At 39.2% G+C, this 21,150-nt stretch overlaps 1 protein-coding gene across 2 annotated transcripts in view; it reads right to left on the bottom strand.

The window, feature by feature from the left end:
• Positions 1–371: 371 nt before the first annotated feature.
• LOC110343449 (A-kinase anchor protein 9-like) overlaps positions 372–21,150 on the bottom strand; it is a 39,748-nt gene continuing 18,969 nt past the window's right edge. Inside the window, exons 8-17 of one of the 2 annotated variants that reach the window (XR_005869746.1) lie at positions 18,920–19,010; positions 17,301–17,412; positions 16,682–16,880; positions 11,800–11,866; positions 8,126–8,264; positions 5,187–5,873; positions 3,695–3,829; positions 2,328–2,391; positions 2,154–2,212; positions 372–1,013 (exon numbers count right to left, since the gene is read on the bottom strand). Coding sequence is in view for 1 of the 2 variants with exons in the window: in XM_040728688.1 (XP_040584622.1) it covers positions 6,084–6,184; positions 7,028–7,240; positions 8,126–8,264; positions 11,800–11,866; positions 16,682–16,880; positions 17,301–17,412; positions 18,920–19,010 (922 nt within the window). In the remaining variant the exon portion in view is untranslated. Of the gene's footprint in view, positions 1,014–2,153; positions 2,213–2,327; positions 2,392–3,694; positions 3,830–5,186; positions 5,874–6,038; positions 6,185–7,027; positions 7,241–8,125; positions 8,265–11,799; positions 11,867–16,681; positions 16,881–17,300; positions 17,413–18,919; positions 19,011–21,150 lie in introns of those variants that run through there. The other variant, XM_040728688.1, reaches the window with a different exon arrangement.

The raw sequence follows: 21,150 nt of genomic DNA, 5'->3' as shown, positions 1-21,150 counted from the left end.
GGGCCATACTCTTTCTGAAGGTTTTGACGCATTCTTGCCGGGGGGGGGGGGGGACACACATGACAACCTCTCAATAAAGAAGTAAAACATTGGAAATCATCTAATAAATTAAAGATCCCATGACCTAGTGATTCATGTCCTAGGAGGCCAGGAAATTGTTTGTGTGTATTAGACATCTCAGAGGAGTGTTGGTAGCAGCTCTGACCCCAACAGCTAATACAAGAAGCAACCAAAGCTTCAGATACAGAATTTGCATGTACAGCTAGAGATAATTCTCCATGACAACAGAAGATAACTTACAGGTAGCTGTAGATACTTAGAAGAATGTCATATAAAGGTGAAGAAAATGAGACACAAAATACACAGATTGATAAAGTTATAATCATATACAGTTTAATAATTTATAAAGTGTTAGGAAAACTAAAGATTAAAAAAACAAAAACAGGAAAAATTATTCCCTTAGTTTCTAAGAAGCAGCATGTGACAAGCTTTTGGGATAAGGGCAAGTTCCACTTGACGGGTAAGTAATGCCCCCACATACTCATTTTATAATTTGTTATAGTGTGCATCTGAATTTTGAATTTTGTAATGAAAAACAAACAGCTATTTTTATTTTGGATTCCCCTTTACTTTACGTAGACATCTTGAGAGGATCAAAAGCCTTTTCTCAAAAAAAAAAAAAAAAAACCTTTACAATGAAGAAAAACCCTAAGAGCTGAACCATATAGCTATTTAAAACCAATTTGTCAACTATTAACACTGATAGTAATACTATCAATTATCTCCTGTATGCAATGAGATAATTTGCCTGAATAAAACATTTTTTATGGAGCAACAAACTGAATGCTCCCAGCTGGCTGTACATTCACAGAAGTGCGCATGCACACAGTTTGGCTTGCGGTGTCTTGTGCTCTGGTCCCAGTCATTTGAGTATTTAATGTGTGATTTTCAGCTGACACAGTCCTTATGTCAGCTTTCTGGAGACATTCCACAGGTGTTCCGTATTCACTGCCCTGTAACAAAAAAAAATGAAAAATTAAGTGAAGAGAGGTGTAGAGATAATGGAATTAACAACCAGGAAGTCTGAATGAGAAAGAACAGAATGCACATGGTAATTTCTTTTTTCTGAGGCAGGGTTTCTCTGTGTAGACCTAACTGTCCTGGAACTAGCTCATGTAGGCCAGGCTGGTGTTGACTTCTGCATCCCAAGAGCTGGCATTAAAGGCATGTACCACCACCAACAACAACAACAACACCCCGCCCCTGCATCTGTGACCAATTTTTTGTTATTAAAATTTCTCAAAAATTTTTGTCCCCAAAAAAAACCAATTTGTGTGGGTCTGTTGCAGACAGATGGGCCTTAATTTCTAAATATTGCTGTGAATTTCCTAGAAAGCAGAACAATCTTGTTTTGATTATTTATTTACTTACTCGTTGGGTGTGTCTGTGTACATGCTTCCGCTCCACAGTGAGCATGTGCGAGACAGAGGACAATCTGTGGGGATTGGTTTTCTCCTCCCACCATGTGGGTTTCAGGGTCAGACTGAGGTTGCTGGGCTGGGCAGTCAATGTCCTTACCTGCTGAGATATCTCTCTGGTGCAGAAACATTCTACACAGCCACAATACTCTTGGCAAGAGTGATGAACATCACTATGCTATCTAACATGGGGTCCTTACATAAATTTTCACCAAATGTCCTTTCCAGGAAAATGAGAGTGGTACTAGTAAGTCTTTGGCAACCTTGAAACATCTGCTGAGTACCAGCTAATTTTTCCTGTGTTCTTTAATCAAATAAACAAAACAAAGCCCCCCAAACAATCTTATTTTGTACTAATTTAAGCCAATGCTCTTGTATCCCCTCAGCTAGCCTGGTCACATGGTTAGGAAAAATGTGCCTAAAGGCAAGCTACAAGAGGCATTCCAGAAAAATCATTTCCACAACATTCTACTGTAATATCTATTAAACTTGAATAAAAAGAAAAACATTTGCAGGGATACTTTTAACTACGCAATTCTTTCTTCGAAGAGGGCCTTCCTGTGCAATTTCAAACTGACTACCCCTTTCAGTGCGGTATGACACTGGGTAAGTTAACTAATGGGTTTTTATCACCAATACCTTGACTACTGTTAGAATCATACCAGTTAAACATACCCTTTCTTCTCCACCTTCTGATGCTGTCTCATACTCGTAATCCCAATCAGACTCAGAATCTAAGGTTAAGAAAACAACCATCTGTAATTACACTTGTGCATACACATGCAAAGTAACACTTTTTAACTAAATGCTATTCCATTTGTTTAAATATTCCAGAATTATGCAACTTACCACTTGAATGCATTTCTCTGGTTTGGTGAGCATTAGAATATGTCAATCCAAGAATGGAGGACACCTAAATAAAGAAGACAGCAACAGAAAATGTAAGACTTTAATACTGATTTAGGAAAAAACCAGACCCAATGAGTCATTCACCTATTTTGTGATATAGTTAAGAGAGAAACAAAGACATCAATTTGTTCTGTCATACAGTCACAAATCACAAATAACAAGTCTGCAATTTTCCTTCTCGTGGATGTTGTCATAGAAAGGAACCCTCATGAATTACGAAATCACAGTAGGCTCCAGAACCACACTGGAACTTCATCATCTAACTCACAACAAGATGCCAAAGTGTAACTATGCCATGAAAAATGTCTCACACACTCACAGTGTTGAGAGGAAAATGACAGGAGGTTGAAAAACATATTCTATGAAAACCAGGTATCTGTTAGATTTTAAACACTGGGTCATTTCTCTTTAAAGAATGACATTCTTTAGTCAGTGACTGGATTGCACATAATGTTCTCTCTCAAAAGTCTCAGCTTCTGAAATATGTCTGGATTCCATATCTGAAACTTCTGCCGCGTATAGAATTTCTCCTGCATTTGTTCAATGTTTTCTCTAAACTGACTGACTCTTCTGGGGAGCACTCAGCCCCTGTGTCAATTGAGCTCCTGGGGGTCTAAAAAGGAGCTGATTACTGCTGCTACCTTTGCTGCCCCCTTCTCTCTAGGACCCAGAGCAGCCATCTACAGGAATTGGCTCTGATGCAACAAATTTTCCAGTTTGCTTATCCCCAATCAAATTTTCAATTTCTAACAAGTGCGATAAATTCTCTTCAGTGTTTGTGAGCTGACCTGAAACTCTGTTTGAATCTCTTGAGAGTGATGTTATGAGTTATTCTTTTACCTAAAGCATAATGATCAAAGGAATCAGTGAAATTTTATATGCATCAGATGCAGGAGTAAGGATGAACACAGAGAGCACAGTTCATGCTTCAATCTCACTTGCATGGAAACAGGAAAATCACCCACAGTCCTCACAGTTTCCACACACTTTTGTCCACATTGTGGTCAGAACAGGGAGAAGTGCACTTGTATTATCAGTTTTTATTTTCATGGCATCTTTGGTTTTGTTTAACACACACCTTTCCCCTCCATCACAGAGTACAGACTAAATGCATCCCCTCAACCAGTATTCCCAAGGGAAACCAAACAAGCAGGCACTGGTAAAGAAATATAACAATGGAAGTCTTCTTTAAATCCAAAAAGGCTTTCCCTGCCACTGATGTTTAAGGAACACATCTAGGAAATGCACTGAGAGGAAATGAAGAGAGGTAGAACTGGATGCATTAGGGGCTGTGTTGCTCATCTTACCAAAAGCCCTTCATAGTTTTCTGTTTGTTCTTTATAACCGTCTCGTTCTTTTTGGGACACCGATCCAGCTCCAAGAGCTTCAAGTTCATCCAAAAATCCACGGTCTCCACTGGCATGAATTAGATCAACTCTTGTCTGAATGAGAGTTGGAAAGAGAAGACCATTCAGAAACCATGAGAAACATGACTGTCCAAATCACTGCTACACTATAATATACTTTTGCTAAGGATGGCTGCCTCCAATCAGAGGACAAGTTGCCAGCGCTTGTTAAAATCAGCAAGGATGTTTTTCCGAACCATCACTTTCTATGAAGATAATAAAATCAATTTTCTGAGGATGAAGGTAAGTCATTTCATTAGTATATAAATATATGTGTGTGTTAACATATTTTATTGCCATTCAAAATTTTGAATTTATATCATGTTTCTCAAAGAGTGCCAGAATTGACTAAGATATTTCTTAGGTATTATAGGTGAAAAGTCTTATTACTATTTTAATATTTAGTACCCACAGTAAAATAGTTCCAAGTGCTGGTAGGAAAAGTCCCATATGTGAAAATATTACCACTTGTAATATAAATTACTTGTTATTTCTATTACTTTAGATTGTAAATACTGAGAAGCTAAAATTCTTTGTGTTGTATTTTGTGTGGTAAGAAATAACTATGGTTTCGGATCTCTACCTAATAAGATCTCCAACACATTTTCCCCCTAGAAACAATGAAATCTCACCAGGTATACAATTTTCAAGAGCTAATGACATTCCCACATTAACTTAGTAGAATATTACTGTGAAAACTTTTCACTTCTTAAAGGGATGGCTACAAAGGATATGTACTAGAAAGAATCTAAGGCAGTAAACCCCACACAAGTCTGAGAGAATACAGCTTCCATGTAGTATCTTCATATTTCTTTTGTTTCAGTAACTTTACTACTGGAACTGATAATCATATTTGAAGACCACAGAACATAGTTTGCACTTGCTTCTATAATGGTAATAAAACTACACACAGTGTTAAACATAATTTGACCTGTGTCTATAGCTCTTGTTCTAGTGTTGGGAACAGCATCTAATATAGTCTGTCAGCAAATGACAAGCCTAACATGGGAGGAATTTAACAGCTAAACCTCATGAGGCCAATTGAGAGCAGCTGGGCTTCAGGTAGCCAATCAGATCACCCCAAACACTTTTCCATGACCATTCAAGGCACCCTGAACCTTATTGGGAGTTCTGTCTGGAAGTAACCCCATTGTCTCAGGGTGGAGCTTTCTGAGCCCAAGTGCCACAAAATTCATGAACCACAATTCCAGATTCAAATGAACTGAAGCCTCTCCTTTAGGAACAGTGTATTCTCCTGAAGTCTCACTAGATATAAGTTGTTTGATATGAACCAAATACCAGACTTATCAGGAAAATATCAGTCAACTTAATAAACAAAAATAACAAGTTACCTAGAATATTTAAGTGAAAAATAATAACACTGAAAACTAACCTCAGAGATATTCAAATCTTGAATGAAAACTAACCTCACATATATCCAAATCTTGAAGGCTTCTTTCGGTTTCTTTAATCTCCTGCCTTTTTGTAGTGTCCTTGTCTAGAGGCATCTGTAGCTTCAGTACTTTTTCTATATCAGAAACCCTTTTCTCTGTAAATTCAAATTGTTGTTTTTCTTTAATAAAACTAGAATGCATTTCAGCTACTTGGTTCACTAACTGTGCTAGTCTCATAGTTAATGTGTAGATGTCTATAACTGTGTTGTCTCCTTTCAGAGGATTTACATTGTGCCTATCTCTCATTTCCGGTTCTGATGCTCTCTTCTCTTGGAAGTACTTCATGTACTGCTGAAAGGCCTCCATTTGTGCTTGACTAACGATGGCTTCAGCTATTTTCTCTACTAGTAAATTCTGAAGATTTTTAATCGTCTTTTGAAGCATTTCTGGTTCTGACTGGCCTTGCTCCAATGGTAGCAATTGTGTTTCTAGACTTCTGTAACCTTTGCAGTTTTGTTTAAGGCCACCGACAGGAGTCAGGATCTTTAGAAGCTCAGAAGAGTCCTGGGCAGAGACATCTTCTGGCTGCAGTGCATCATCCTGGAGCTCATCGGCAGCCATGGCAACACTTTCCATAGGTACAGCGTGCAGTTGCTCCTGGTCCATGTGTCCTTTGTTCAGAGTTTCTGTTACAAAAAGGTTTGTGAGAACAGTGTAGTAAATACAGAAGAGTACATTTTTGTGATTAGGAAAAGATCAGAGTTCAATTGAATTAAAATATAAAATGCAAATAAATCAGAGCATGTTTTATTGTAAATTAAGCTGTGTTCTGTTAAGAGAAAATGAAAGGAACACAACAGGCATCTATAAATTAGAAAGATAGTTGAAATCAAGGTTCACCCAAATTTTGAGTTGTGAGTCTCCAGCCCAACAACAGTGCATGCCACTGTGCACACACCTGCTCCAGGAGCTGCATCGACCACAACATCTGCTGGCCCTAGGAGAGGAAACAAAACTATACTCATGTCTCCATCTCCCTGAAATACAATAATTCACATCTGCACACATTAAAATGCTGATGTCATTGGTTGTCACTGCTACCCACAGTTCCACATGTCTTGCATATGCTGTATGTATGACATGAGACCTTTAATCCTTAAAAATTCCAGCCCTAAACCTGTGCCAGACTAGTGAGAGCACTCCCCCAGAGGAGAAAATGGAGGTTTTATTTCTGTGTTGATCAAACTAGAGAAACTCCAGATTTATAGATACTAATTTGCATTTGAAATCAAAGGTTCAATAAGCAGGATTTAAAGTTCGCAGTTACAAAGATAGACATTTCCCACTCAACAAGCTTTAAAATCAAGATATAACAATCAGCCACTATGCAGTTAAATGTTCTGTGAATGCTTCTAAAGGAGATGTCAGATGTCTTCTGCTCTCTCTGGCTTGCAAGCCCACACTGCCCACACCTGCCCATGACCAGCAGCATATGAGGGTTCACAACACACTCATGATCTCTCTCCCACTAAAAGATCTCTCCTTACCCATTTCCTAAACATGCAGCCTCAATAATGTAGCTTTTTTCTTTTTGATACAGATGATTAAGCATAAATAAAGAATTCTATTTTCCTGTTAACGGTTAACAGCCTTTAAAGACAAAACAGAAAATAGGATTTCATAAAAGTGGCTAATAACTCTTTCTTATACTTTCTTATGATTTTTCAAGTTTGTCTGTAAAACATACAAATAACAGCACTGGAGAGGACAGTTTGTCACATGAGCATCTGAAGAGTAAAGACAGGAGAGGAACTATAAGACACAAAGTCTCAGTACATACGCTGCTCCACTGGGCCAGCCCCTGCTCCCATGGCTTCCTCCTGCCTGGACAGCAATGCTCGCTCCTCCTGTATTTGCTGTTGCTCTTCTTCGAGTTCTTGAAGTCTCCCGCTCATGCATAGCAACTCCTGATCTAGATGATCTATCGTGCAGGCCTTTTCCTGAATTTCTCTTTCCAAAATAATATTTTCATCCGAATACCCATCAACAATACCTGTAAGATACAATGTAGGGAAATGAAATTGCTTCTAATTTAAGTTCACCATGAGGCTTTGTTTTTTGAGACAGGGTCTCACTAGCATACCCTAAGCTAGCCTTCAACATTGTGATGCTCCTGCCTCAGCCTTCTAAGTGTTGAGATAGCAGATGTGTACATCTAGGCCAAGCTTACCATCAGATTCTAATAGTAACAATAAAACCATCCTATTAGCAAAACTTTCCGTCACTTCAACCTATTAAAAGCCTGCTGCCGAGCTTTACGGTCATGTTGCAGGAAGTTTCCTTGCTTACTGTACATAAACATGGAATCTCCCTAAACTGTCTAGTACTTTGCTATACTAAAGAACACAACACACATATCTAATATAGTTTATTATACATATGGAAATAGACAGAATCCTAAAATACATCAAATGCTTGTGAATTTAGTCACATTTTAAATTTACTAGAGAAGGTTGATATTGTAAGCAATTCTAGAAGATCAGCACCCTAAACAGCCTGAGAGAATAGAAAAGGATATTAGAGGTTAAATCTGCAATAACATTTAATTATGACCTTACAGCATACAAACAACAGCTTTAGCCTTAGTTTTCTCACTTTGAGGAAAAAACCTCGGACTCACCACCATCTACTTTTGAATCATCGAAATTTTTAAATGTTACCTCTAATTCTATAAATTCTTTTTATAACGTGCATGTGTGTTTGTGTGTGCATTCTTAAATTTTTTATTGGCTTAGGGAAACTCAGAGGACAAACTATAATTATTTTTCAATGGTGACTTTAAATTAGACTAGGGGTTTACAAACCTGGCTGTACGTCAAAGTTTCTGTTTTAATACTGAAACATCTCCTGTCTCAGTTTCCAAAGTCAAGGCACTTACTTTCAGCTTTATTTAGATGGACAGCTGGCTGATCTCTGGACCTGGGCTGTTCCTGTTGGTGGTCATTCAGGTCATCTAGGCACCACAATGACTCTGTGTTTTCTTGGTTCTGTGTAAATGACTCAAGCATCTCTTCTGGCTGTGTAACATATAATTATGAGATGATTAATTATGTTAATATATTGGCTGTCTAGAATTATATTTTATATTGTATTTAGAATTATATATTTAGATGCTAATAGTAATGTGTTTTATGAGACATTACTTATATCTAAGCTAGAAACCATTATTTTACTTATATATTAAATTTCAAACTTGGTAGTTATATCTTGGAGATGCACAAAGTACATATAAACTTACAGATTCCCAAGACTTGCTGTGACCCTGTCGCAGATACATACAGCTACTTGCTTTTAGAAGCTTCAGATACATACTGATTGAGACAGGTAACAAGGAAGTCCCTTTAGGGGCACAGATGACACAAGCAGGGACAATGCCTTCTTTGAATCCACACAGCTGAACCAGTAGCAGTGAGCCATTTCCCTCCTGCTTCAAATCTGTGCCTCCAGACTGTTTTGCCATCTTGCCATGCACAAATGAGTGTGCTGATAGCATTTAAAGGGTACTTGATTTGTAATGTTTCTATAGCCTATGGTTTTTCAATAAGTGGAATACCTTCAGAAACTTTAAAGTTCTTTACAAATTCTTTCAGAAGTACAAAGCTTTTATTTAATATGCATATGTGTTACAGTTTCATTATGGCACCCTGGGATTTTCTTTGTGATGACATGTATTAGTCTACCACAAAGTACAGTCAGTACTAAAACAGTTAACAGTCAGGTTTCATTCTCCAGCCACATTGAGGACAGGAGGACATTGAAGTCTCAGGATTCTCCAGACATGCTGAGTGGAGGTTACCGTTTGAGGCTTGGTGGAGCCAGAATCACCTTTCATTTTGAGGTAGATCACTAGCTAGTGGCCAGCTGCTTTGCTTTTCTGATCTTCAGCTTGAAGTGTGAACCCCAATGTCAGTCTATGGATCTTTTATTTATCATGTTCCCTTCTGTTCCAAAAACCTCATGACTATACCAAATTAGACCTCTTAGGTGGCTACACTAGCCCAGAATGAAAAGATTTGGTGATGTTCTAGGCAGTCATCTGGAATATACGCCTTTATAGCAAGATGCGACAGAGAAAAGAATTAATTAAGTACATTTTTTGGCCCAGCATATTAGGTTCAATTCCAGGTCTCTTGGCTATCCTGCCATAATTTAGTAATGATGTGAATTTCTTTTTTAATGGATCGTTTTGTTTTTAATGTGCTGTTGTACATGTATTCATCTTGTGAATATGCGTGTGCACACGTGTGTCACTGTGTGCATATAAAGGTCAAACATTCAACCTGTGAAAGTGTGTTTTGTCCTTCTACTACGTGTTTTCAGGGGTCAAACTAGGGTCTTCAGCACGTGCCTTAGGCTGCTGCGCCATCTCCTAGTCCTTCTGTGTCACTTCCGGTGTTGCGGCCTCTGGCTCAGGATACTGGCCTACCCAGTGCAGACATTCACGGTCAGTGGGCTTTGCTTTCTTCTGCTTCTATTGCTGCTGCTGCTGCTGCTGCTGCTGCTGAAGGCTCTGCCTGATTGGTTGCTGTGCTTCTGGTCCAGGACACCGTCTTCGTCTTCACCAGGCTTGCTGTGCAGTCTCATCCCTCCTGCTGCGGTTTGGGCTGGAGGACAGCCTTAGGATCAGCAGCAGCTTTTCCGTCTGCTACTTCTGCTGCGGCTCCAATGGATCCTATCCGCCAGGGCTTGGAGGTTCAGACAGTGAGCTCGGTAGGTATATTCTCCTACAGCCCTCACCTCCCAGTGCTAGCGCAGCCTCCAGCCTTTGTCTAGCTGACTCTCCAGGCTATCAAAGCTGGGCTCAGAAGCCCGGGGCCAGCATGCTAGTGAAGCCCCTTGTTCTGACGCGTCGCCAGCACATCTCAGAGGAGACAGAGCTCTGGTCCACGCACAGGGCCTGAGAGCAGATGGGTGAGGCAGGCCTACCTATGAGCTGAAATTACTCATTTTCCCTCCGTGCACTGTCATTAATGTGTTCAAGGCAGACGCCAGCACTGTAGAGTTCTGAGTCATGACTGAGCTGTCCGGCCCTAGCATTTAGAGCTGCCTTCATCTTCCCTACTGACTCACTCACACAGATCACAAACCAGGCCCGCGAAGCTGGAGCCAGGAGAAGAGGAGGAACGTAAGTGGAGCTGCATGGTGACAGGGGGCACGATGCCCTGCTGTCTGCCACAGGCATAAAGTCAGTGGTTCTGGGCTGGCCACAGTGAGCAGTGTTTCCATGATGCTGATCTTGCATATGAGCTACTTTGTCACTCAGTCCAGGAGAGCCACATAATCCAGAAATTCCTCTACAGCCAAGTGTCTCTCAGTTCTGAAAGTACTCAGTAAGGACACTGACCCAAGGTGCTTGTGAGCAAGTGCAGTGTCCGCAGCTCCCACAATGAATGCCTTCAGCATCTTTCTGTCTTCCCCATCTTCTCCTCACCGAGTCCAGAGCTCCTCAGCAACTGGCAGCAGAGATCAACACGGAGCTTTTCTGTCTGAGCCTCAGGCACCTCACATTTGCTTTGAGTTTTAGACTTCAATCTTGGGGTGTTTAGATCTCTCACTATGACAGAGCTTCTAGACCACATCCACAGGGGTGGGGTCCCACACAGGTTTGCTCTAGCTTCTTTGGAACTGTCAGTGCTCCTTGACCTCTAGGTGTTGGCTAGGGCCCTGGTCCTCTTCTTCAGAGATGAAACTTGAAGACACTGGCAGGGGGAAGGAAGGTCTCCTCTTCCCAGTACCACCTCAGGTTTTCCTCTTGGCCTGCCATCTGTCTTTCTTGCAAGCCACATTGCTGCTGGCCCTGGAGGCTGCCTCCATCTCACCCACAGAACAACAATCCACACCCACTTACAGGAATTTCATCCAAACAAATGCACATGAGAGCAGGAGCGTACAGAGTATATCTATCATCTCTCCTTGATGCACAGACTGGAGAGAGCAACGATCCTGATCTTCTCTGAATGCAGATGGAGATCACAGCTCTGTGCTGGAGATTTGAAGAGTGGAGCTCTGGGATGTTTCCCTGTGGGGCATGCACTGTTCCAAGAGTTTTATGAAGATATGACCTCTGCTACATGAGGACCTATCCATTAGCACCAGGACCTGGGATCTTGGGGATTCCTGACCACTGGTCAAAAGATGGCCTGTTCTGCTTCCCCACAGTAGGAAGATCAGGGTACTGAACCTGATTTCCCAAGCATAAGTCAGTCGTGTGTGTGTGTTTGTGTGTGTCTGTGTGTTATAATAATAAAGAAAAAGAGACATGAATCTGAGAATTAAGAGGGGCATATGGGGGAGACCTGAGAATGGAAAAGGAACAGGGGAGATAACTAACTATACTTTAATCAAAATGAAACAAACCAGGACAAAATTTAACATACTTAGATAAGAAAAAAAATTCTCATGTCTACTTTTCCTTGTGCTAAGAAAAAATGCAAGTCTTTAAGTGTGTTAAATCTTTTCTCCTTAGTAAGTAGTTAACAAAACACATTCATAAAAATGATAGTAAAAAATTAGGATATTTAAATGTTTAAAAATGAAAAGAAGAAATAATACCTCTGTGATGCTGATGGTGTGCTCACATAGACAATTTCCACTGTCTTCGAATACCACTGAATCAACACTAAATATAAACAAAAGATGGTGTTTAATGTTAATAAGGCTTTTGAGTCGTTTTATAAGGTTTATAGCATACATTCATATAGTGGGAAAGGGGAAAACAAAACATGAAACATGATACGCCAAGGCTTATAAATACTGTATCACAAGACACATTTTTGTTTAAATTTTATATTTAAAAGTAATATAATGACAAGAGAATTTTTGCAGATCAACAGATAAACTTTACACCATTTTATAAAGTATATTAAGATATGCATACATGCATTATGCATTAGTTTTATAAAGTTATTAAAGATACATTATCTAGTAAAAAGACCCCCAAAATATCAACGTTACTAAAGCATTTTTAACACACACACACACACACATACACACACACTCACAGAAAACAACAGTCAGAAGGAACACCATCAGTGGGAATGAGGTACAGAGGCAGGAAGACACGGTTCCCAGTTACATAGTGACTTTTGGACTTGGCTGTTTTTAATCTAGTCTTCGTGTAGTTTTCAGCATATGTCTCTACTCTACACTGTTCTACAAGCATTCATTAATTTTTGTTTTTTCCAAAATGGTTAATACCCATAATAAAAATAAAGAAACATGAACATTTAGAAACACAGGAGACGAAAAAGGGAGAAAACTATAGTTTTCATTTTTAGGAAATAAAATTACCCAGTCCCCATTCACGTGTATCCATACTGCCTCCTTGGTTCCATTCTCCATTTTAATTTTCCAATTTCTTCTTTTTTCTTTTCTGCTTTACTCTTCTTTCTCCTATTCTCTTTCACATTTTGTTCTGTCTAAAACTTTCCATACACAAATGATGTCATTGTCTAGCTTTATCTCTTAACTTCTGATGGCATCTAGCCCTTTCAAATATTCAGTAATATAAATAATGCTACAATATCAAATACTACAAAGATATCTTTGATGTTTGCATCCTATTTCTCTATGATAAAATCCTAATTGCTGTTAATGCAATACCTGGGAATCCTGACCCTTTACGGGCAGTGACTTCATTCTGGAAGCTTTATAGTTATTTATCCCAAATTGAAAAAGACCAGTTTGGTTAACACTGAATTCACTGCTACCCTTTAGACCTGATGTGTCTACTGGTCCCTTCCTATCTGGTTTCATCCTTTATATAAATGAAGTCAAGTTCCATATTCTCTACCAAAACACACGGGTCCTAGTATGTCCTCTATACTTCCAATAACTTGTCTACCACATGTATCGGTAATCATTCCTTATTCTGCTTTCCTGGTATCTAGTAGATAAAATTACAGCAATGTGCAAAGAAAGTGTTATACAGGCGTGGCCTTAAATTCCAGAACTTTCTTTATGTCACTAGTTTATAGACTCAAACATTATTATCATGATAATTACTTGTGAATGATGCTCACTTCATAATTACATTGAAATGCCTGAGAAAAGCATTAAGGCATTCAGTACCATTTTGGCACTTCCTACAAAATGTGTTTTAGCAGATTCTCCTCATGGCTTCACTCTGTCCTCACCTTCCATTTAAGCCCTTTCCCCTCTTCATTTCCTTTCTGCTTTCAAGTAACAGGGCTTTCGTTTGCCCCTCCTCCATCTTCACCAGTGACCCAATTTGCTCTCAGATTCTATTTTTGGGGGGGTGGGATGGGAGTTCGAGACAGGGTTTCACTGTGTAACAGTCCTGACTGTTCTGGAACTCTCCTTTTACACCAGACTGACCTCGAACTCACTGAGATCCTCAGCCTCTGCCTACCAAGTGCTGGGATAAAAGGAGTGTGCCACCACGGCCTAACCCGACACTATTTGTTTATGACTTGCATCATTTACACTATCCTCTCTGTCTCCCTGTCTCTCTCTGTCTTCTCCTCTCTTGTCTCTCTGTCTCTCTCTCTTTGTCTCTCTGTCTCTCTCACTCTTCCACTCTCTGTCTCATTGTCTCTCTCTTTCTGTCTCACACAGACACACTCTCTCTTATACACACTGTTTCTTTCTCTCTCACTCGCTCTCTCTCTCTCCCTCTCTCTCTCTCTCTCTCTCTTTCTCTCTCTCTCTCTCACACACACACACACACACACTCATACACACACACTCATGGCCATTACAAGTTTAGATCAGAATACAAGGGAGAACATTTTGTCTTTAAGAGTTTGGACCACTTTGATAAATTTTATCCTTTCCAGATTCATTAATTTTCTCACAAATCTTGCTTTTGTTCTACGCCCTAGCAAAATTAAATTGCTAAAGATGCCGCACTCATTGATTACCCAGTCATCTGTCTGTAGACATCTGGTTGACGGCACTATTTGCTACTGCGGTTAGGGAAACAATAACACAGATATGAGGTAGCATATGGAATCCTTTGGGTGTATGTTCAGGATTGGCATAGCTGGGTCATGCATTAGCTCTATTGTTAAATTTTAAGAGACTCCGTATTGAGTTCCATACTGGTTGCACTCGTTTGCACTCCCACCATCAGTGAATAAGGCTTCCTCTTTTCCCACCTCAAGGCAGGCATTTGTTGTCATTGGATTTCCTGATTTTAGCCATTATGACTGGGGTGAGGGGAGTCTCACTAATTTCCATTACCTGAAGGATAAGGATGTGGTGAAATTATAAATAATTATGATTGATCATTTCTGTTTCTTCTCTGGAGAACTATTTGTTCATCTCACTAACCATTTGTTAACTGGCAGTTTGTGGGTTACATTTTTGCAGTTATTCTCAGTGCTGGATATTAGCCCCTACCGGCAAAGATTTTCTCCCATTGCATTGGCTACATGCTTGCTCTGCTAACAATTTCTTTTGCTGAACAGAAACTTTGAAATTTCATTGTAAATCTAATCATCCTTCCACAGTCAATACTCTTCACAATTTCTGCTTCATTTAATCCTCCCAATCCTGAGGGAGACTATTATTGTCTCTGTTACTTTTAGAAGTGCTGTAATCTTTTTATGATCACAGACACAAACAAAAGTTATTTCAGAGGTCCAATGCTCTGAAATTCATGGATGTTTCAATCTCAAATATCTGTCTAAAAGGCTGTGGTGTGATTCTTCTAAATATTTGTTACATAAAGATTCCGTTTTTGTCAAACTAACAATGCCTGATTGCAGAGGATAGTAAGCTCTTAATTACAAGTGTAAGACAGGTCAGTAAGCAGGCTCAACCCCAAAAGCAGAAAAAACAAAGCATCTTTTTGACGTTCTCAGGTCACCACCCCAACACTGCCACATTTTCTTCACACATTGGAGAAAGTATCACCAACTAAAGATTAATCCTAACTAATCACTAATGAAAGACTGTTTGAAATACACTGACTGTTTAACAGAGGATTCTTGCTCAAAACTATGACTGCAGTACTTTCTAAATGACATTCCATGGGTTTGGTGCATCAGTTATCTTGTCAAATACACAAAATTGTGAGTTTTCACTTTGAGTCTGACTCCAAAGATATAATCAAATAATTACTTATGATACATTTTAAAAGTATAAACTAAACTGAAGAATCTCCCGTGTTTTTGATGTATGGAAATGTCTGAAAGACCTGTTGGTCTCAAAGAACCAAGGGCTTTACAAGATTGCCAAAATGAGTGAGCAGCTCCAAAGGCCACATATAGCTCTTGAATAAAAGAAGAATAAGACTGCTTTCAATAATTCAGTGTCTTCCAGCATTATTGAAAACCCATGCTGGAGTTCCAGTGACAAGAAGTCGTAGAACAGCAGAGTAGTCAAAGTCAGAATACATTTTCTTAACACTAGTTACAGGTTCATGCATCCTTTCAAAGTGAATCACAAATCATTCATCAAGGATATACTAAGCTCTTACTATGTGCAAGGAATTACAAATTCTTAGAATAATAACCTAATACCTAATAACCCCAAGACTCCTCCTTCCTCCTACAGGTTCATGTTTCTTCATCAGAGTTAATACTAATTCATTTAGGGTGACAAAAAAAGCCCTCATGACAATGTTCATAAGTGAGGATTCAAAGGAGATGAGGGTGTTGGACAGGTCAGGAAGTGTTGAATACATTACAGGTGGAAGGAATTGTCAGGCAAAATCCTTAAGCAAAAGCAGACTGATATATTTAAGGACTCTGAGGAGGATGCTTAGTCTGAGAACAGCAACAGTTGAGTATGTGAGAATAGTCAAGGGGGTCACAGGAATCTATTGTGCAGGACAGAATAACACTGAAGTTAGGTGGTCTGTCTGAAGTTATGAGGAGTATAGTGCTGGCCCTCAGTTGACTGTATAGAGAAGCGAATCTAAGGAAGAATTAGAGTAATTAATCCTCATGAAAGAGCAAGGACTAGTGGGTGGGGAGGAATGGTGTGGTTCCCATCACCTGTGAAAGCAGAGAGAACAGGAATTTTTCATAGATGAGAAGACAGGTATGAGGAAAAGAGGAGGAGTCAAGGCAGATGGAGAGAGCTAAGAAAGGCACACTTTGAAAAGACGCAGGTTTCGTTTAGACATTGCTGATGTCAGCATTCCATCACAAAGTGAAAGAAACCCAGTGGAATGATCTATCTCACACTGCTAGGGTATGGGCCATATCAAAGTAGTGAAGACTCAGCGAAGAATACACAACAAATGTGCACTCATTGTCTTATTTAATCCCGCAGAACAACTTTATGAAAATATAGACAAAATTCCTATGATAAATGTCTTGGGGTCACTTTTATTTCACACATCTAAAAGTCACAGAATGATCTCCTGTTTATTCATTCTTATGTCTCTGATCACTTATATTGCAGTCTTAACATAACCTCTCTGTGTATACTGATGCATGACAGACAGCACACAGATGGATACCTCGGATGTGCTGACGGTCCATGGATGGTCTCAACGCTTCCCTGAACCGTCGGGATCTCTGCTCCATAATGAGCTTCTGTTGCTTTCAGCGGCTGCTCTAAGGTGTCCACAGGGCTCTCTAACCCCTGAAGCTCTTTTTCATGTTCTTCACTGTCTTCACTCTCCGGCAGAAAAGACAGCTCACTCTCATGACGGATGTCTGTGTCATAGGAACAGAACCAAGGGCACACTATGATCCAAGTTTCTTGGTAACAAAGAAGAATTACTTGTGTGTACGAAGAATACTTGTGATTCTTTAAAAACATGCTTTTAGTGATAACTTTTTCTTCTCATGAAAAACCCAGTATGATTCAAGACCACTTTTTCTATCCTCCTGTTTGTAGAATCACTAACTCTAACAAGTTTACGTCATTATGTTTCAAACAGTTTAGAAACATAGAGTGTGAGAAATGATAAGGACAAAAGAGATGAGGAGTCTGGACATTCACTTTAAACATGAGAAAACTGAACAAGAAAATGACCATGAGAGGTCATCCAACTACCACAGGGTTTTAAGGAAAGCACATTTGTAAACATTGGGTATAAAAGTACTGTAACATGTTCTACACTTAAAATTTACCAATGCTCTCTAAACCAGCCTGAGAGCGAACCGACAAAATCCCTGATTCCTCTTCTGCCACATTTTCCTCGGCAAACTCAACTTTCACACCATCTGTTTGCTGTTCGTGAATCTATTGAAAACAGAAGAACGATGGCATAAATATCCAATCCAGGACTTTGAAATCTATATTAAAACAATTGAAGAACTTTGCACTAAGTTTTTTTCAATCCCCTTCACCTGTGTTGCTCTGAAACAATCAAACACTTTTTGTTTACTTTTGACAAGTGACTCACTGTCATACTCATGGGAAGGAAACTGTATTAGCAATGCTCTTTTATACTCACAGAAATGTTCACTTTTCAGTAACAAATGTTTCACAGAAATTTAAACTGAAAGCCCTTTGAAACTTTAGTGCAAGCAACAGATTTTTATTATCAACACCTGACAACATAATTTTTATTTTTCCCTGGATGATGGGTTTTGTTGGACATGCAGATTATTAAATTTTGGGACGCTGTGTTTTTGTAATGAGCAGTATACATGAAGACAAGGCAGAGGACGATTACAAAATCAGCTTAAGGGTACACACACACACACACACACACATACACAAAGAGAGAGAGTATGTGTGCATCTATGTCCTCAGAGGGCTCAATAACTAGCTGAGGAAATAATATCATTTGAGAAGCAACACCTGTGAAGTCTGAATACAATGACAGTGACTGAAATGCATCTGAGCAACTTGGGAATAAGCCAGATTTGACCTGGGCGTTAATAGTTTACAGCTATGACTTTCTGGAAAGGCTCTGTGAGATGACCTATGCTCTAAGGAGTAAAAACAAGGACCTCTTGACAGGGGCTTATATTGGATGAGAAGGGAAAAATAAAGCTTGTTAAGTAAAGTACATCTAGATTACAAGGGGAAAGGTTCTTGACTTGCCGGAGAAGAGGAATAAAGGATGCTATGAAAACCACTCAGTAACAGGAGAAAAAGTGTTCTAAGAGGCTATTTTCATTGGTCACTACTCTATTAGGTGTCATCTACCACATGTCTACCTCCTGAATGTTTTTTTATTTCCTTGCTTGTGTGTGTGTGTGTGTGTGTGTGTGTGTGTGTGTGTGAGCGCGCGCACGCCTGCACATGCTTGTGTATATACAATGTATATGGGGGGTGCATGGGCAGGAAAGTCAGAGGTCAGCAGCAGATGTTTTCTCTTTCAGTTTCTCAGCACATCTGGAACTTTTGTATTAGGCTAGACTGGTTGGCCAGCAAGCCCCAGGGATCCTCCTGTCTCTACCTCCCTCAAATTGGGATTATAGGACACGTCACCTTTGCTATGAGTTTGGAGGGATTAAACTCAGGTCCATTTCTTGCACAGCAAGCACTTTACTGAGCAGTTCTCCAGTGCCCTGAGGACACGTAAACAGGGGAATCTTACCTCTTACTTCTAGGGGAAATAATAAAAACCACCAGACAATATAACTTACAGTCTAATACTTTTATATCTTTGCTCAATTCATTCATAAATACCTACTGAGCCTTTACCATGTAAGTAGTTAACAAAACACATTCATAAAAATGATAGGAAAAGAATTAGGATATTTAAATGTTTAAAAATGAAAAGAAGAAATAATACCTCTGTGATGCTGACGGTGTGCTCACATAGACAATTTCCACAGTAAAGTGTTTTCTGTAAATCACTGTCTTCGAATACCACTGAATCAACACTAAATATAAACAAAAGATGGTGGATAATGTCAATAAGGGTTTTGAGTCGTTTTATAAGGTTTATAGCATACATTCATATAGTGGAAAGGGGGAAACAAAACATGAAACATGATACACCAAGGCTTACAGATACTGCAACACAAGTCACATGTTTGTCAAAATTTTATATTTAAAAGTAATATAATGACAAGAGAAATTTTGCAGATCAACAGATAAACTTTACACCATTTTATAAAGTATATTAAGATATGCATACATGCATAAGTTTTATAAAGTTATTAAAGATACATTATCTAGTAAAAGGACCCCCAAAATATCAACGTTACTAAAACATTTTAACACACACACACACACACACACACACTCACTCACAGAAAACAACAGTCAGAAGGAACACCATCAGTGGGAATGAGGTACAGAGGCAGGAAGACACGGTTCCCAGTTACATAGTGACTTTTGGACTTGGCTGTTTTTAATCTAGTCTTCGTGTAGTTTTCAGCATATGTCTCTACTTTACATTGTTCTACAAGCATTCATTAATTTTTGTTTTTTCCAAAATGTTTAATACCCATAATAAAAATAAAGCAACATGAACATTTAGAAACACAGGAGACGAAAAAGGGAGAAAACTATAGTTTTCATTTTTAGGAAATAAAATTACCCAGTCCCCATTCACGTGTATCCATACTGCCTCCTTGGTTCCATTCTCCATTTTAATTTTCCAATTTCTTCCTTTTTCTTTTCTACTATACTCTTCTTTCTCCTAGTCTCTTTCACATTTTGTTCTGTCTAAAACTTTCCATACACAAATGATGTCATTGTCTAGCTTTATCTCTTAACTTCTGATGGCATCTAGCCCTTTCAAATATTCAGTAATATAAATAATGCTACAATATCAAATACTACAAAGATATCTTTGATGTTTGCATCCTATTTCTCTATGATAAAATCCTAATTGCTGTTAATGCAATACCTGGGAATCCTGACCCTTTACGGGCAGTGACTTCATTCTGGAAGCTTTATAGTTATTTATCCCAAATTGAAAAAGACCAGTTTGGTTAACACTGAATTCACTGCTACCCTTTAGACCTGATGTGTCTACTGGTCCCTTCCTATCTGGTTTCATCCTTTATATAAATGAAGTCAAGTTCCATATTCTCTACCAAAACACACGGGTCCTAGTATGTCCTCTATACTTCCAATAACTTGTCTACCACATGTATCGGTAATCATTCCTTATTCTGCTTTCCTGGTATTCTAGTAGGTAACATTACAGCAATGTGCAAAGAAAGTGTTATACAGGCGTGGCCTTAAATTCCAGAACTTTCTTTATGTCACTAGTTTATAGACTCAACCTTTATTATCTTATAATAATTACTTGTGACTGATGCTCACCTCATAATTACATTGAAATGCCTGAGAAAAGCATTAATTTTTAACTTACTATATTTAAGGCATTCAGTACCATTTTGGCACTTCCTACAAAATGTGTTCCAGCAGATTCTCCTTATGGCTTCACTCTGTCCTCACCTTCCATTTAAGCCCTTTCCCCTCTTCATTTCCTTTCTGCTTTCAAGTCACAAGGCTTTCGTTTGCCCCTCCTCCATCTTAACCAGTGACCCATTTTGCTCTCAGATTCTATTTTTGGGGGTGTGGGATGGGAGTTCGAGACAGGGTTTCACTGTGTAACAGTCCTGACTGTTCTGGAACTCTCCTATTACACCAGACCGGCCTCGAACTCACTGAGATCCTCAGCCTCTGCCTACCAAGTGCTGGGATAAAAGGAGTGTGCCACCACGGCCTAACCCGAAGCTATTTGTTTAAGTCTTGCATCATTTACACTCCTCTCTCTGTCTCCCTGTCTCTCTCTGTCTCTCCTCTCTTGTCTCTGTCTCTGTCTTCCACTCTGTCCGTCTGTCTCTTTCTGTCTCACACATACACACACTCACTCACACACGCACTCTCTCTCACAAACACCCACTCATGGCCATTACAAGCTTAGATTTGCATACAAGGAAGAACATTTGTCTTTATGAGTTTGGACCACTTTCCAGATTCCTTAATTTTCTCACAAATGTTACTTTTGTTCTACACCTTAGCAAAATTGACTTGTTAAAGATGCCGCACACATTGATTACC

The sequence above is a fragment of the Mesocricetus auratus genome, unplaced genomic scaffold (genome assembly GCF_017639785.1).
Source record: "Mesocricetus auratus isolate SY011 unplaced genomic scaffold, BCM_Maur_2.0 Super-Scaffold_100019, whole genome shotgun sequence".
Taxonomy (NCBI): domain Eukaryota; kingdom Metazoa; phylum Chordata; class Mammalia; order Rodentia; family Cricetidae; genus Mesocricetus; species Mesocricetus auratus.
The sequence above is the reverse complement of the archived record's forward strand: the minus strand, read 5'-3'. Positions and strand labels throughout refer to the sequence as shown.